Raw genomic sequence first — 14,692 nt, 5'->3', positions numbered from 1 at the left:
GCGTGGAAGGGTATACTCAGATGTGAGTCCCTTGCTCATTGCACCATCAGGATTCAAGCAAGCCGGGCCGAAGACGCCTGAAATGGCAGAAACCGGTCCCCGGAAGCTTGTTTCCTTCCCAGTGTAAGAATTGGCTTTTGTAGTCTGGTCTGCCCTGTTCTCATGATGCACTGGGCCAGGGACAGACTAATTTGCATACAGCCAGGTTCTGAAACTGGGATGGTGCAATGAGCTAAAAAACGGTGTTGGATCTAGCCCTGATCTCTTGACTGGGTGAGAGTACTCTGCTTAATTCAGAGACTCTGTCCATCACCACCCCTTGTTGTAAATTATTTTGTCCACCCTAAGCGTGGAAGGGTATACTCAGATGTGAGTCCCTTGCTCATTGCACCATCAGGATTCAAGCAAGCCGGGCCGAAGACGCCTGAAATGGCAGAAACCGGTCCCCGGAAGCTTGTTTCCTTCCCAGTGTAAGAATTGGCTTTTGTAGTCTGGTCTGCCCTGTTCCCATGATGCACTGGGCCAGGGACAGACTAATTTGCATACAGCCAGGTTCTGAAACTGGGATGGTGCAATGAGCTAAAAAACGGTGTTGGATCTAGCCCTGATCTCTTGACTGGGTGAGAGTACTCTGCTTAATTCAGAGACTCTGTCCATCACCACCCCTTGTTGTAAATTATCCTTGTGTGATTCCTGGCTTTAGTTTTGTTTCTGTTCAGTTTTGTAGTTATACTGATGGAGGTCAGATCAACTGTGTGTCTCTGGGTGTCCAGAGGTTGGCACCATCAACTTTCTAGTCCACTGTGATGTTTCTAGCAGGGGTCTCAGGGTCCGGCAACCTCCCCAATGTAGTTGGCTACCACTACAGAGTTTGGGGGCCCACAACCTAACCTGATCCGCTGGTGTAAGTAAAACATCAACATTGCATTCGCAGCACGAGAGACGGGATGAGTGCTCCACATGTGCTGTGGGACACTTTCAATAATGAGTGACCCCCCAACCCCCTAAACTGCACTGTGAAATAGACCCGGACCAGGCAGGAAAGGCCCTTGTGTTTGCTTTGTTCGCCCTAAGTTGGCAGGGAATGCCCAGACGTGGGTCCCTTGCTCACTTTGCCACTGGATTCAAGCTAGCCTGGCTGATGAGGGGCTTTACCCAGAAACCGGTCCCAATAAGCTTGTTTCTGGTCCAGGGAAGACATGGCTTGGCAGTTCGGGCTGACCTGTTCCTATGAGGCAGAGGGTCAAGACTGATTTGCATGTGGCCATGTCTGAACTGGGGTGGGGAAGTGAGCTAAAGAATGATGACAGATTCAACCCAGATCTGTGACTGGGGGTGAGTGTCTGAAAAGTTTCAGCGCTCCATCCGTCATCTCCTTGTGTTTGCCAAAGCCCAGATAGAGCCTGGAGGAGAGGAGAGACATCTTTTACAGGATGAGAACCAAGAACCGAAGGCAAAAGGTGAGGCATAAAGCCTCCTGCTTCCTCACTTCATCTTTAACATCTAATGCCTTTCCATTTACCCTTTGCTTAAACAGCAGAACAGAGCAGTTGGTTGCCGGCTTCCTTTTGCTTCCTTTGCTGTTGTTAATGTGACCCCCATGTGGAGGTGTGGTAGATAACAGGTGTAGTGGGGGCAGGAGATGGGTAACTCTGAGAGGGGATTTAGCTCTGCACCGCTCAGTGCTGATATAATAAACAGCGTATGATCACTGTAAGGTAAGAAGAAGTGTAAAAGTGCTATTGAGGTCTTTACAATTATGTAACCTGAGTTTCTCACAAGCCTGCTCTCGCATCCTGCCAGGTTTATTGATTTACATCTAGTTACCTCTTGAAAGCACTCCAGATATAATTGTGTTCTAATGCAACTCACTCTGAGTTCTCAAACTTTACTGAGCTCTCACAATGTAGCTCCTTGTCACCGGTAGAGTTGTATTGCATTGGTTTGGTATTCATGTAGAGCTGTGCAAACCCCTTGAGATGTCTACAGCCTTTTTCTGGATGGTCCAGTAGCAGATAGTGTTTCATACCCTGGAAGGGCGTGACGCGTTGCAGCTTCCATCGGGCTCCTGGGGGCCCTCAGGCTGTATACCAAAGCCAATCTTGCTCTAGCGACACACTCTTCAGAAGATATCAGGAGATCACGGCTAGGCATCGTCATCTTCATTCTAGGTTTAGACGTCAATCTGCTTTTGTCTGCAGGCCTGCGAGTCTCCCCTCTCTGGATAGCAAGACCTCCAAAGCAGTGTACGTTTGTTATGTCATGCAAAACTGACTTACATGTTTTTTTTTCTAGAATCCTAGGTTGTCATTATATTAGAGAATTGCTTTTGAGGTATGTTAAAAAAAAATACATTCTAGAGATATTGCAGTGCAGGATACATGGGGATGGTGCGACTGTGCATTCAGTATAACAGGAGTACGTCCGGGTCCGCTCGAGTATCGTTACACCGCTGGTCACTAGTTCCACCTTATCAACTATCTGATACGTTTTGTGGTCTCTTTTTTTGTCTCTAGTTCTGCACTGCTGACTTTCTGTCCCACACCTGCCTTAGCGTTCTTGTCTGGATGTTCTCTGGCTTTCCCTTTAGTTTTGCACACAGTAAGTTGTGAGTACGCAGGGCCTGACCCCGACGATAAGACAATCTCTAAATATTACTAGCATCACTGAGAAAAGCATGTATAGTGAAGATGAGCTCCATGTGATGAAGAGGAAACCCCCCCTAAATTCAAAGGTTTGTGTTGTATTCTAGGGTGGTTGTGCAATCCAGTTCCAAACTGGAACTGGTGTGTTTTAAAGTAGTAAGAATGTTCATTGAGGGAGGAGCTACGCAGCGAAGCAAGATGGCCGCATGAGCTCCCGGCTCCGCTGACCTCCGTCCGTCGATCGACTATCCTGCATTTAATCCTGATTTTTAGCTGGACCCCGCACAGATGAATAGCTGCTGAGTCCATTGGTGTGGTCCTGAGACTTTTATCGCCCAGATGTGTGGAGTTGTGTCGTGTTGAAGTTTCCGGCCTACCCCACCCCATGAGCCGGGGTCTCGAGTGCTGACCCGGCCGGGCCGCAACTGAACAACATCGGCCGTGGGACCCAGACCGGGTCTGGTCCCTTGCTGCGGCAGAAAATACTGGCCTGGATTGTGTGGTGTGCTGTCGGTCTGCTACATACAAAGGAGGGGTGATATCATCGACTGGCTGCCTTTGGGGGGGGTTTCTGCTCTGGCGGCTGCCGCCCCCGCTGGGGTGGAGCCCTCGATCGAGCAGCCGTATTTGTGACCCAACTGTGCACCCCCCCTCGCCGGACGCCCTCACCCCAGTTTGCCCGCCCGGAGACACCGGGTATTCCCTGATGTCGAGAAGAGAGCGAGTGGCGGAGGTCCGGGGACAATGTGAGCCGTCCTTGCAGACCGTGATGGCCGCCATTGGGGAGCTCCACTCTTTTATGAAGGCCAGGCTTCACGAACTGATCGCTGGCAACACCGAAACTGCGCGATCGTGCCTGGCGCCTGTCTCATCTGAGCACCTGCAATTAGCGGACTATCACACGGAAGACCGAGACCCCGGACATGAAACTGATCTGGCGCCATTGTTCTGGTCACGGAGTGCTAGCGACCTTCAGACTCTGGAGAGATCACTGCCTCCACCACCGCAGCCCCTTGCAGTTGGAAGCACAGTCTTGTTCCTCCCTACCCCGGGGTTTGACGACGTTCGATTGATGCCGGGAACCCCTCCCGTCCCTGCAGAACTTATGGAACTGTGGTCTATTGAATACTTGGACGTTGGGTCGGTGACGGGGAACATACCAGCTATGGAGGTCTACGAAGAATCGTGGAGTTCGAGTGGACACGTACTACCTATCTTTGACTTATTTATGCCTTTTGACTCTTCTGGGGCCATGGTGGTACTATCGGACAGAGTTCGCACGAGAATTCGGAGGGGTCAAGGATGATATGGTTGGTCGGATCTGACTTTGGGGCTTTAGAAGAAGAGGGGACCACTAATTCACTGTTTAGCGGGAGGTCGGGCGATGTTTGACGTCTTCCCTTTGTTGACTTGCTTGATATGTCGCTACTCATTGTTGATTGTCCTTTAGGGTTGTACGCTTCGGACGGGGGACGGAGGATACCGGGGGCGTATAATACATTTTCCTCCTCCATCTTTTTCTTTTTGTTTCGCTTCATCCTTTTCTTTAATAATTCTTTACTCTTTCTATATTTCGGGTTCTGTTACTAGGCGACAGGCACGCTGCTAGGGGGGTAGGCCGTAGCCATCTGCAGGGGTGCAGGGTGGGGGGTTGGAGGAGGGGTTTTCTTGTTTTTCCTTTCTTTGTTTCTATGGCCTTTTTTCTCTTTGCTTTTTTGGCTTTACTTTCACTTTCTCTTTTCTCTGGGTCTGGGATCAGCATAATGGGCTAATCTTTGAGTTCTCATTGATTTTCGTAACTTGTGCCTCAATTTTTGCTGCATTGTGGGTATCAATGGACGGGCGCTTGACTGGTGCACACAGTGATTGTATGCAGATATATCCCGATTCATTCGATGCGGCCCCGATGTTTTAACTGTGATCGTTTTAACTGTGTAGGATTTGCTTAATTGGCCCGCCCATTGTACGACTATATTTTATAGTACGGCACCTGATCCCCCCCTATTTCTTTGTTTTATATTGGAGTCTTTTACGTTTTTCGATTTCATCCTGCTTTAAAAGTAAAATTAAACCTCATTTATCCGAGATATGATCTGTGTGTGCCTTGATACTGTGTTTCTATCGTGCTGCCGTGCCTTCGGGATGTTCGGCTAAATAGCTGTGTACACTTTTACATAAATAAAGGTTTTCAAAAAAAAAAAAAAAAAAGAATGTTCATTGAGGCAGTTGCTTATGGGATCGGCCCTTGCTGGTCGCTGCTTTTCGTCGTTCAATAAAATATCTTTATTATAATCAAGGCATGCAGACCTTCTTTTCAACAGTTTCGACTTGGGTTATTGACCAATGTCCAAAAGTGATTAAATTCTTTCAGTATACACTTTGCTATGGAGAACTGTGGTTAATAAAGCTTAGAAACCATTACCTTTTAAGTAGCAAAAGGGCCTTTCTGTTATTAACCTAGAAACATGGACACTATGTGGGGCATCCTGGTGGTACAGCAATACCACCTAACCTGTGACACACGGATCAGTCCCAGCACGCCCCCGCTAATTTTCACGGCCTCGAGTACTCACTGTGGCACGGTGAGAAGGGGTCATCGCTAGCATTCAGGCAGAGAAGGGGTACGGAGATCGCACTGAGCTTGTAGTCAGGACTGGCTTCCTGATAATACTCCTCACAGGTCTTGTATCCAAACACCACGGAGGTATAACGTTCATCGAACTCCCTGATGGACCGTGCCTGAAACAAAGACAAAGGAGGATGTGAGCTATGAATGAAGAGCGACAAGGGTGTGCAAGAGAAAGAGAGAAAGAGAGAAAGAGAGAGAAAAAAGTACTATCCAAAGAAGGTGAATTGAATAATTACAGAATGAGACAGGTAAAGTGGAAGACCAAGTGAAAAAGATACCAGGATGCCGAGAACAACATTTGTCAAGAAAGAGGGAGCAATACTTGAGAAAAGTGAAAGAAAGAGGCAGCAATAAAACAGGTGCTAAAACCACATGATGGGGCTTGAAATGGAAACAAGTTCAACTACTAAGTATTTTTTTACATGTTATCCGCCTCTTTCTGAATGCTCTTTTACAGGGAATCACAATATGTTGCAACCTTGAACCCAAAAGCGTAGCATGAGCTAAAATGGCACCCATACATCTACCTTGTGACCTCTCAAGTTCACCTCTTCCAGAGAGAGGCTCCCAGATGAGGCAGGACCTGAACTGTGGGTGGAACGCAGATGACACCCCTACAGTGGAAATCACCCCGAGAAGTGGAACCAGAGGGGAAACACTAGAGAGGCAAGGAAGAAAACAATCTACTAAAGTTTCTGAAAATGCCTGTCAACTAACTTTGTGAACTTCCACTCATTCGGGAGGAGAGTAGTTCCAAAAGGAAACCAGACAGATCCCTTAGGGGGAATGACCAGGATTAGGTACAAAGTAACAACTTGAATTTGTCAAGAGGGAGAATCTTTTCACGTTAAAGATCCCAGTATGACCACAATAGTTTAAAACAGTGGAGTAGGACCTTGGGCTCCTCTGTGACTGGGACACCAGTTCTGTTGTAGAGCATTTATAGGACCCTAGTGTAATTTTCCAGATTCATGCCCTTATATAGGTATAAATCACCCTATCCTTATATAGGCATAGAAATCATAACCATATTTAGACTTAGCCTATGCAGTCCAAATACGGCATGGCTACTTCCACTAGTTCCGAAAATCCACAACGATTTCTTGGAAAAACCCGCCTTCAGCAGTCAGGGACTTCCTCTTGCTTGAATATTGATTTGTCCAATAACTCATGGAGTTTTCAAAGAACTGAGTCTTTGATGACGTTATTATGTCCAACCTTACGTCAAACTCGGCACCTTCAAGGTATAAATATGCCCACACTTGCCCAGGCAAGGACACGGTGGTTTGAAGCAGTTCGACTATCTACCTACACGACACAGCTCGCCGCAGCAAGTGCCGAAGGAAGCCGACCCTCCAGCAGACGCACTGAGAGAGACGCTGTCTTTTCTCTTGCCGAGAAATCCAGCTCCAGTGTTTCCAAGCTACCCTGGCGGGTTGTTGGGAAATCGAGTTCTGAGAGAGAGAGAGAGAGAGAGAGAGAGAGATACCAGACCTCCTACATTCTAAACCAAGGTACGAAGCTGATTAGACCCTTAGAGAAATCTTGGATAGATTCTTGGCAAAGAATACTGAAACTAAGCTACACCTCACTTACCTCTTCCCTTGTACTAGACCTAGGTTAGGTACACCGGGATAGGCGTACTTTAGAAGCACCAGTTGAAGTACTTTTAGTCGTTATTTATTAATGTATGTATTTTATGTTATTTTATATGGCTTAGAAACCATACCATGCTTTTACAGTATTATTTTATAATACTCTTCGCACTGTACGCATTGTACTTTGCAACCAGTATTACGATTGTAGCAGTTCATTTCTTCTGCATGAGAAGGAAGACTGTTCAATAAATACTTTTTTTGAAAACGGCCGTCTCTCTATTTCTCTGCACCCATGGTGAAACGAAGCATGCATGATTGACTGAGTGAAATATCTATCTATTGTTTCCACGACTCTAGAGATACGTTTTTATCTTGGGAAACAAAGTTGTCATGTTTATGCGGTTGTCAGAAACTAATCCCTTCTTGTGAATTCGAGAAAGTTTCTAGTGACCTCTGAGCTAGCTGGCACTCACAATTAAGCCTAATATATTTGATCGAGACCTAGTCGACCTCAGTCCTACGTCTAAACTACAGTATATATTATTCCAATGCGCAGAGCCTATTAGGAATATAGGAACTACACTACAGTTCTATCTGGAGATTCTTATGAACTCCTCAACTATGCCCTGCCTTGGTGAAGTAGGAGGACTGACAGCACAAGAAATCCTGTTACTTGCGGCTCACTAGCCCTGGGGAGGGCACTCTTCATAATATTTAGGAGGCAGATTGCTCGGTGGGGACCATTGCCAGTGCAGTTTGGAGAAGGGGGACATGGGGGAGAAGCACAAACTGGAGAGAGCAACAGAGTGCGGGCGAGAGGGCTCTAGTGGGAAGCACACGAGGGAGAGAGCAACACAGCAGGGGTGGGTGAAACACAGCACAGACAGCAACATGGAGCAGGGAGTTGCCGAGGGGACGGACATGAAGAAGAAAACAACACGAAGGGTAGGTGGTTGCAAGGTAAAGCACAAGGGGGAGAGAATAACACTGAGCACAGGGGTTTCAGGGAAGCACATAAGGGAGAGAGCAACAGTGCAAGACGGGGGTGCTTTGTTGGAGGAGAAGCACACAAGGGAGAAAGTAACACAGGGGCAGGGAGATGATTTGCAGGACAGAATCACATGAGGCGAGAGCAACATGGAGCACAGGGGGAGGGCGGTATAGCAAGAGGAGGAGTGGAGATGGGAGACAGCTGGAAAAACACATGCACTCTCATGAAGCGCTTAACCACAAAGAAAAAGTAGTTCCCTAAAAGTGAGCAGTTGAAGGATGTAAGTAAGCAAACTAAAAGGATGGTGAAGAAACAATGATCCAGGGTAGGGTCAAATAGATGGATAAGAAGTGACAAGTTCAACCATGGACCATGAAGCAAGCAAATAAGAGTGGCAATGAAGCCAATTAATGATGAGCAATAGGCGGGCTGTAAGCCCATTGTACATTCTTGGTATGCCCACAATTGGTCTTTCGCAGCCAGACAACTTGCACTGTCGGGCAGACATGTCCTAAAAAATTTTTTTTAAAGCAACTATATGGACTCCAATAACCACATAACAATACTGACTGGTTTCAGCATCAGGATGGCCCAGTAGGGGTGATAGATGCACGCTACAAAATCTATAAACATATATAACATATGAACATGAAGCAAGCCGGGGCAAATGTCCTGACATCCTGAGAAACAACTGCTGGCTTATCACTAGAACGCAAGTCAAAATATATAATTCCCTTTGGGCGAATTATCATGGAAAGACAAATTCTTACCAGTAGGCACATATACACTCAACAATAAATAATATCAAGTCATAACAAGGAAACAATGCAAGAAATATTCAAAAGGTTTAAAGAAAAAGCACCATAATAAAAGTAGATCTGCACAGTTTATTACCATACACTATAGTTTGTTAAAAATGGGAAACATACACAGAACAGACCATTATATACAAAATACATCCAACATTTCAGTAAAAAAGGAGGTACAGGTAAGGGATTAAATTCCGACAAAATACAGAATTTTCCTTAATTTATTTTCCTAGTATTACTCCTTAAGCATCGACGCGTTTCGGTGGTGTAGTTAGTGTTTAACCACCTTCATCAGGACAAATTCAATGTTTCCCAATGTTTCTCAAAAGTTATATATCGTACAGTCTAGGTCAGGGGTGCGCTCTGCCTCCTTTCCAGTCTCACAAGATATTCGTCCAGCGAACTATCTCTTCAAAGTTAAAAATGGTATTATCCTCCAAATATCACTGGATAATCATAGGCGGACAACCGCATTAATATTCTACGTAGTTCCTCGGCTTCTTAGCTCACCACATATGCCACTTATCAGTGCATATAACTATAGATATCTAGTGAAAATGCCTCACACGCGGTACGGTTATGGTCATTAAGACTCATACAGTTGAAGTATAGATATTCCTTATTAGTAGGTTTCATAGAGTGCCGGGGTCATTAATCGCGCTGGAAAACTTGCAGCGTGCACTCCCTCTGGCGCTAAGGCAAAAGCGTCCCGCGTGTGAACAAACGTGGCTGGAATCGTACAGGGAAGAACAATCCACTCTATGCAGACAAGATGCTCTCCTAACCACGAGGGCCTTGGCACATGGAAAAATGACTGCCACCTACAGAGCCTGAAAACAGAACACAAATCATGATGTACCAGAGACAAATCCACAGTAAAAACAAAAACAAAACTAATAACAGTTTAAACTTTTAGCTAAACAGGTGAAGTATCACACATCCATCTAAAGACCACTTCTTTTTAATAACTCTCAGCACCTTTGGAAAATGTACAGAAGCCATACAATTCAGCACTGTGCACTTTCTAATCCTTAACCACATATCTCCATGGTGATGGATACAAATATGGGACTCAATGGTCAAGAGTAAACCTAACAACGTTTTATAAAATGTAAAGGCTTGCCTGTTTCCATCTAGCTAGGGCTTAGTTATGCCTTTTTATATGTCCCCTCTCTTTCCACAGCAGACTGTGCCTTCCTGGTGATCTATCTTGTTTTTAATCAGCATCAAGATACACTTGTTTGGTGGTCATTGTGCTTCATGAATTCAAAATATTAATGTACACATAAATTCCATGAAGGTATCGAACAAATGTTTCTCAACAGCAACGTCATTGGACCTGCCCACAGCCAAAACTACACAACGTGCAACACTAACCCAACAGAACAATTTTCTATATACAATTGTGAATTTCCAGATCAAAGTATTGAACAAAACCGGTCAAACAGAACTAAGATCTTGTATAAAATAAACTATATAATCTTTAGTTCACTGCCCCCCTTAAGAGGAGACAATGAGAAACGACTACTCTGAGGAACCCTCCATATGATCAGGACCTTCACAAGGCTTGAAGAGAAACACAAGATACATATTCTGACGAGAAATCTCATAACTGACAGAAGGATCAGCAAATACAATCTGACATCATAAAGGCGCAAATTCACAAACCTACAACATTGTAAATCCATTGAATGAGTCAAGCTTTGCTGACATTTGTGGCAACTTAAGTCCTGCCAATAAAGTATTATAGATCTGACACGAACGGAAGAGACAAAATTCAGCAATCACATCTGGGAGAATGAGAAGAAACAGCACAAACAGACTCGCAAAGGAAGACCGGCTCTTTCCACAATGTGCAACGCAGAGATGAGTCTCTTCCTCTGCCCTGAATAAGAAACAAGAAAGAGATCTGGGGATTGAATTCTACCACAGGATCAAACGTCACAAAGCCTGATTATTAGCACAAGATCTGTATTCTTTTTGAAGAAAACCCAGAATTGGCAGAACATGAAAACCTGTTAGCTTGTCATAGCATTTAATACCCAAAATTCTTCTGTAAACTACTTCAATACATCCGGGTCTCTTGTCAACACTTGCAATCTCAAAGTCATAGAGCATTAACAAGCAAAAATGTGGGGAAACATCCTTTACAATGAAACTTTTACAACCTAGTGCTTTTACAACGCAGGTTTTACAACGAAAACCATTACAACGCATTGCGCTGGGGGCGCTCTAGGATAGGGAATAGATTTAATTTACTATCCAACACCTTCCCTAGTTTCCACGGGGACTGGAGTTGGAATAGTAAATTAAACTATTCACTATCCAGCACCCCAAAGCGCTATGCGTTGTAAAGGTTTGCGTTGTAAAAACCACGTTGTAACAGCATGCGTGGTAAAAGCATGCGTTGTAACGTCATACATCCAATATGTGAGAGGGGGACAGAGAGAAAAACAGGACTCAAACGAGAGTAACAGAAAAAGGGGAAGAATTATACAGAGGCTGAGTGAGAAAGAGGATGGAAAGAGCCAGATTTAAAAAGTTGTGAAAAAGAAGGAAGAGTGAAAATACTTTCGAAAAAGGGTTAGGAGCGTCAGTGAAACAGCAGGGCCTGATTCAACCCCCAAAAAATAAATGGAGCAGGAAATTTACAGGCAAATGGTCTATGTCTCTGCCTAAACAAATGTTTCCTACTTTTTGGAATTCACAAGTGCAAGTTGCAGGTTTGCAGGCCTAACTATGGGAATGTCATGCAATTTCCAGTAGGATCCTTTTTCTACTGGACGGAGTTCTCCAAAGCGGAAATCTCCTCACAGCAGGATTTTCAAATGCAGATTTTTTTCCTGTAGCTAAAATATTGGACCCCAAGGAGAAAGACGTTCCCCTACACTCCCAACAAATCTGGAGTTGATCTGTTTCCCTTCCCTGCATACCTTCCCTGTGCTGGAGTAAATTTCTGATCCTTTCCCGGGTGGAAAGGAAATCTATTTTAGTTTGGGAATTCACACAAATGTATGAGTTTCTCAGCATTGCCAAACACCCGCGGCAACTGCCAGCTTGGAATGCCCACTTCTCACTCCTTGAGTGGGAATTATGGCTCCATAAATCTCCACACACGGACAAGGTTTTATCCCATCTAGGTATCTCTCTGTGAATTAACGTTGTACATCAAAATAGGTACATTTGGTCTTAAATGTATGTTTACAACCAAATGTACCTTTGTGAAGACGTCCAACAGTGAGGAAAAGGGCATAAAAAGATTTTGCACAGGGAGGAGAATGGAGGGGTGAGGGGGAGATGCAAAGTGAAAAAAAAATGGGTGTTAAAATAGATTCTGGGTAGGGGCGGAATCCAGGTAACGTACACAGTGAGGAAAGGGTTTGAAAGATATTTGGAAGACGACAGCACTGGGTGAAAAGAAAGTGGGGAAATGGAGAGTGAAGCAGTTAAAGATACAATGAGCGTACAGAGACGGCAACTCTTCGAGACGCTCTATGAACGGATCCATAGCCGATTGATAATCGGAGAGAAGGATACGGCCTTTACCTTCAGCACATGGTCCACGTCCACTTTGCTTTCCATGACTTTTCTGTGTCTAGAGGATGAAAAAAAATGCCATTAAAGAAGATATCAAATCCATCGAGGGGCAGCTCCTTCGCAATGGCGGATAAGCGTCACCCCACTTATCAAAGTCAGTCAGCGAAAAATAATTTTATTTACCACTGGTTTGCTAACCCGATATGAGTGTAGGGCGGTGGGGGCAGACCTTGGCGGGGGGAGGAGTGATGGGCACTGTAAAGTGTGCATGTCGGTTTGGCCGGCTGTCTCAGGCTTTGAGGGAAACCGAGCTCAATAAAATAAGCACTTTAAAATTGTACTGTCTTTCTGTGTCCCTTGTAGACCCCATGACACATCCTATCTCTCGTATTCTCCAAATGGAAACCCTGGGAACTCTAATGGCAGACAATCACAACATCAAGATCCATCAGTAAGCAGTCAACACACAACTGTACCTACAGGACACCTGAGGCAATAAAAGTATCGGGATCAAATATACCTTCACTTTCTGTATATTAAAGTCACATTTGAAATGCATTTTCAAACAGAGGGCTTGATTTATAGTTTGGCGAACGAATTACTCTATCACAAACGTGAACGGTTATCCCGCCCGCCTTATTACAAGTGCATTATATCGTACGGCACTTGTAATAAGGTGGTTGAGATATCCGTCATGTTGTGCCCGAGTATCCCGACCACCAAACTCTAAATCAGGCTAAGAGTTTGTTCTAATGGCCAATGAAAACAAACAAGTGTATGCAGAAAGATCTTTCAGCAATGAACCTCAACATTTCCACTTCCCAGCTGTTCCACTGCACCATATCCAAGGTTTTACATTAACACCACTCTCAGTATCAGAATGCACATCTAAAAAAAAAGACGCAAACCAATTGGAATCAACGCATCATGCACTGCAAAGTGTACGTATTTCTCTTTGAAGGTGACTTAAGAACAGCTGAACAAACCCTGGTCCTATCTCACCCAACTGGAGAAGTACACTGCTCACCATCGTGTGCAAATCACACCCAACCCTAGAAGAGTATTCTTAATCCCGCATCCAGACGGACCAGAATCTAAGAAAGTTTGAGATAATATCACCTACCCTCAATGAACAACGGCTCCCTCTGCAAGCCTCCATCACCTTCAAAGCACAATGCATTACCCAGACCCAAGTGTGGGTTATGCTGTTACCCACTTGAGCTCCCTAGCATTAATTGCAAGCAAGCCCAAAATTGCCTCCAGGCTAAGAAAATACTCACATCAACAACCTCAGCAGGCTTGAAGCAATTACAGAAATGAGAAGTCAAGACACCACTTTCTGTACATACATAGGTCAGGTGTCAGTCTACAGCCGCCTCCTAAATTACTAAGAACATAAATGAGAGAGCTCACTCATATCACACTTGACAGTCTGCATGGAACGAAGGCTGAGCCTAAGCAAACCCCATTCCACGTACAGTGTATGTTTGGGAACCCAGAGGAGAGCAGACGCAAACTGATGTGCTGGAAGAGCATGGAGTAACATGATATCTGATGGCGAAATATAGAAGGGAAAGACGTACACACAGTCATAAACGAACATAATGTACCTGTTGATGGCTTTGCATAAGCTGTATGTAAGGCGTTGATTAAACAAAAAGAAGTTGAGCGGCTCTTCCAAGGACGAGCTGGATTCTAATGTATTCCACACGACTGAAAAGGTGACCCCTGCAACGAGGCCCGTGTCCTTCCCTTTCCGTGCCAGATAATTCAGTAAGGTCATCCTACAGAGCAAAAAAAGTGCAACACACACCATATGGTGATACGTTAGACGAGGGGCAGTGACCACAGAACTTTACACAACTTCCTACAGTTGGCATCCCCCCTACATCTGCAGCATGCCTGATTCATATTCCAACATTTTGAAAAGCGGACATCTGCTCTGATCCACCCCTGTATTTACCATCTTTCTGGGTATATTCAACCTGACCTGACAGACTTGTATTCTTATCAATAGGGCTGTGTTTCACCCAGAATCCTTTGCGTATAGCATGTAAACAGGTATTTTCTCCCTCTCAAACTGAATGCTGCTTCAGGATTCAGGTAGGCACCTGGATATTACACAAATGAGTTGCAGACCTCATTATGAGCCTCTTTTTATCTAACTATACTATGCTGCGAGTCAGGATCCTACTCAGTAACTTTGTACTCGCATCCATTCAGGTTCTTTAAGACTTGATATTGGTCTTATCTTTCCCCGGCGTTTATGTGCCATGATAATGGAATACATAAACACATAACAAGGGAAATAGAGAAGTTACACAAATCGGAGGTGCCTATAAGCCAAGAGGAAATCTGTGTTCTTGGCGGAAAACCAATGGATCGTCCACCAGCAGAAATTACGTTGTCTTTTGTCAAGTATGCGGAGATCAGACACATAAACTAACCACCCATCAGCATGTGCGGACAAGGATAAACTGATC

General features: G+C 44.8%; 1 protein-coding gene across 1 annotated transcript in view; it reads right to left on the bottom strand.

Moving 5' to 3' along the window:
* ABHD1 (abhydrolase domain containing 1) overlaps window positions 1–14,692 on the bottom strand; it is a 101,817-nt gene that overhangs the window by 14,236 nt on the left and 72,889 nt on the right. Inside the window, exons 6-8 of the mRNA XM_078650070.1 lie at window positions 13,820–13,993; window positions 12,219–12,267; window positions 5,219–5,384 (exon numbers count right to left, since the gene is read on the bottom strand). Of these exons, the coding sequence (XP_078506196.1) occupies window positions 5,219–5,384; window positions 12,219–12,267; window positions 13,820–13,993 (389 nt within the window). The remainder of the gene's footprint in view (window positions 1–5,218; window positions 5,385–12,218; window positions 12,268–13,819; window positions 13,994–14,692) is intronic.

The sequence above is a fragment of the Lissotriton helveticus genome, chromosome 6 (genome assembly GCF_964261635.1).
Source record: "Lissotriton helveticus chromosome 6, aLisHel1.1, whole genome shotgun sequence".
NCBI lineage: Eukaryota > Metazoa > Chordata > Amphibia > Caudata > Salamandridae > Lissotriton > Lissotriton helveticus.
Note: the sequence above shows the minus strand (reverse complement) of the source record. Positions and strands in the feature narration are given on the sequence as shown.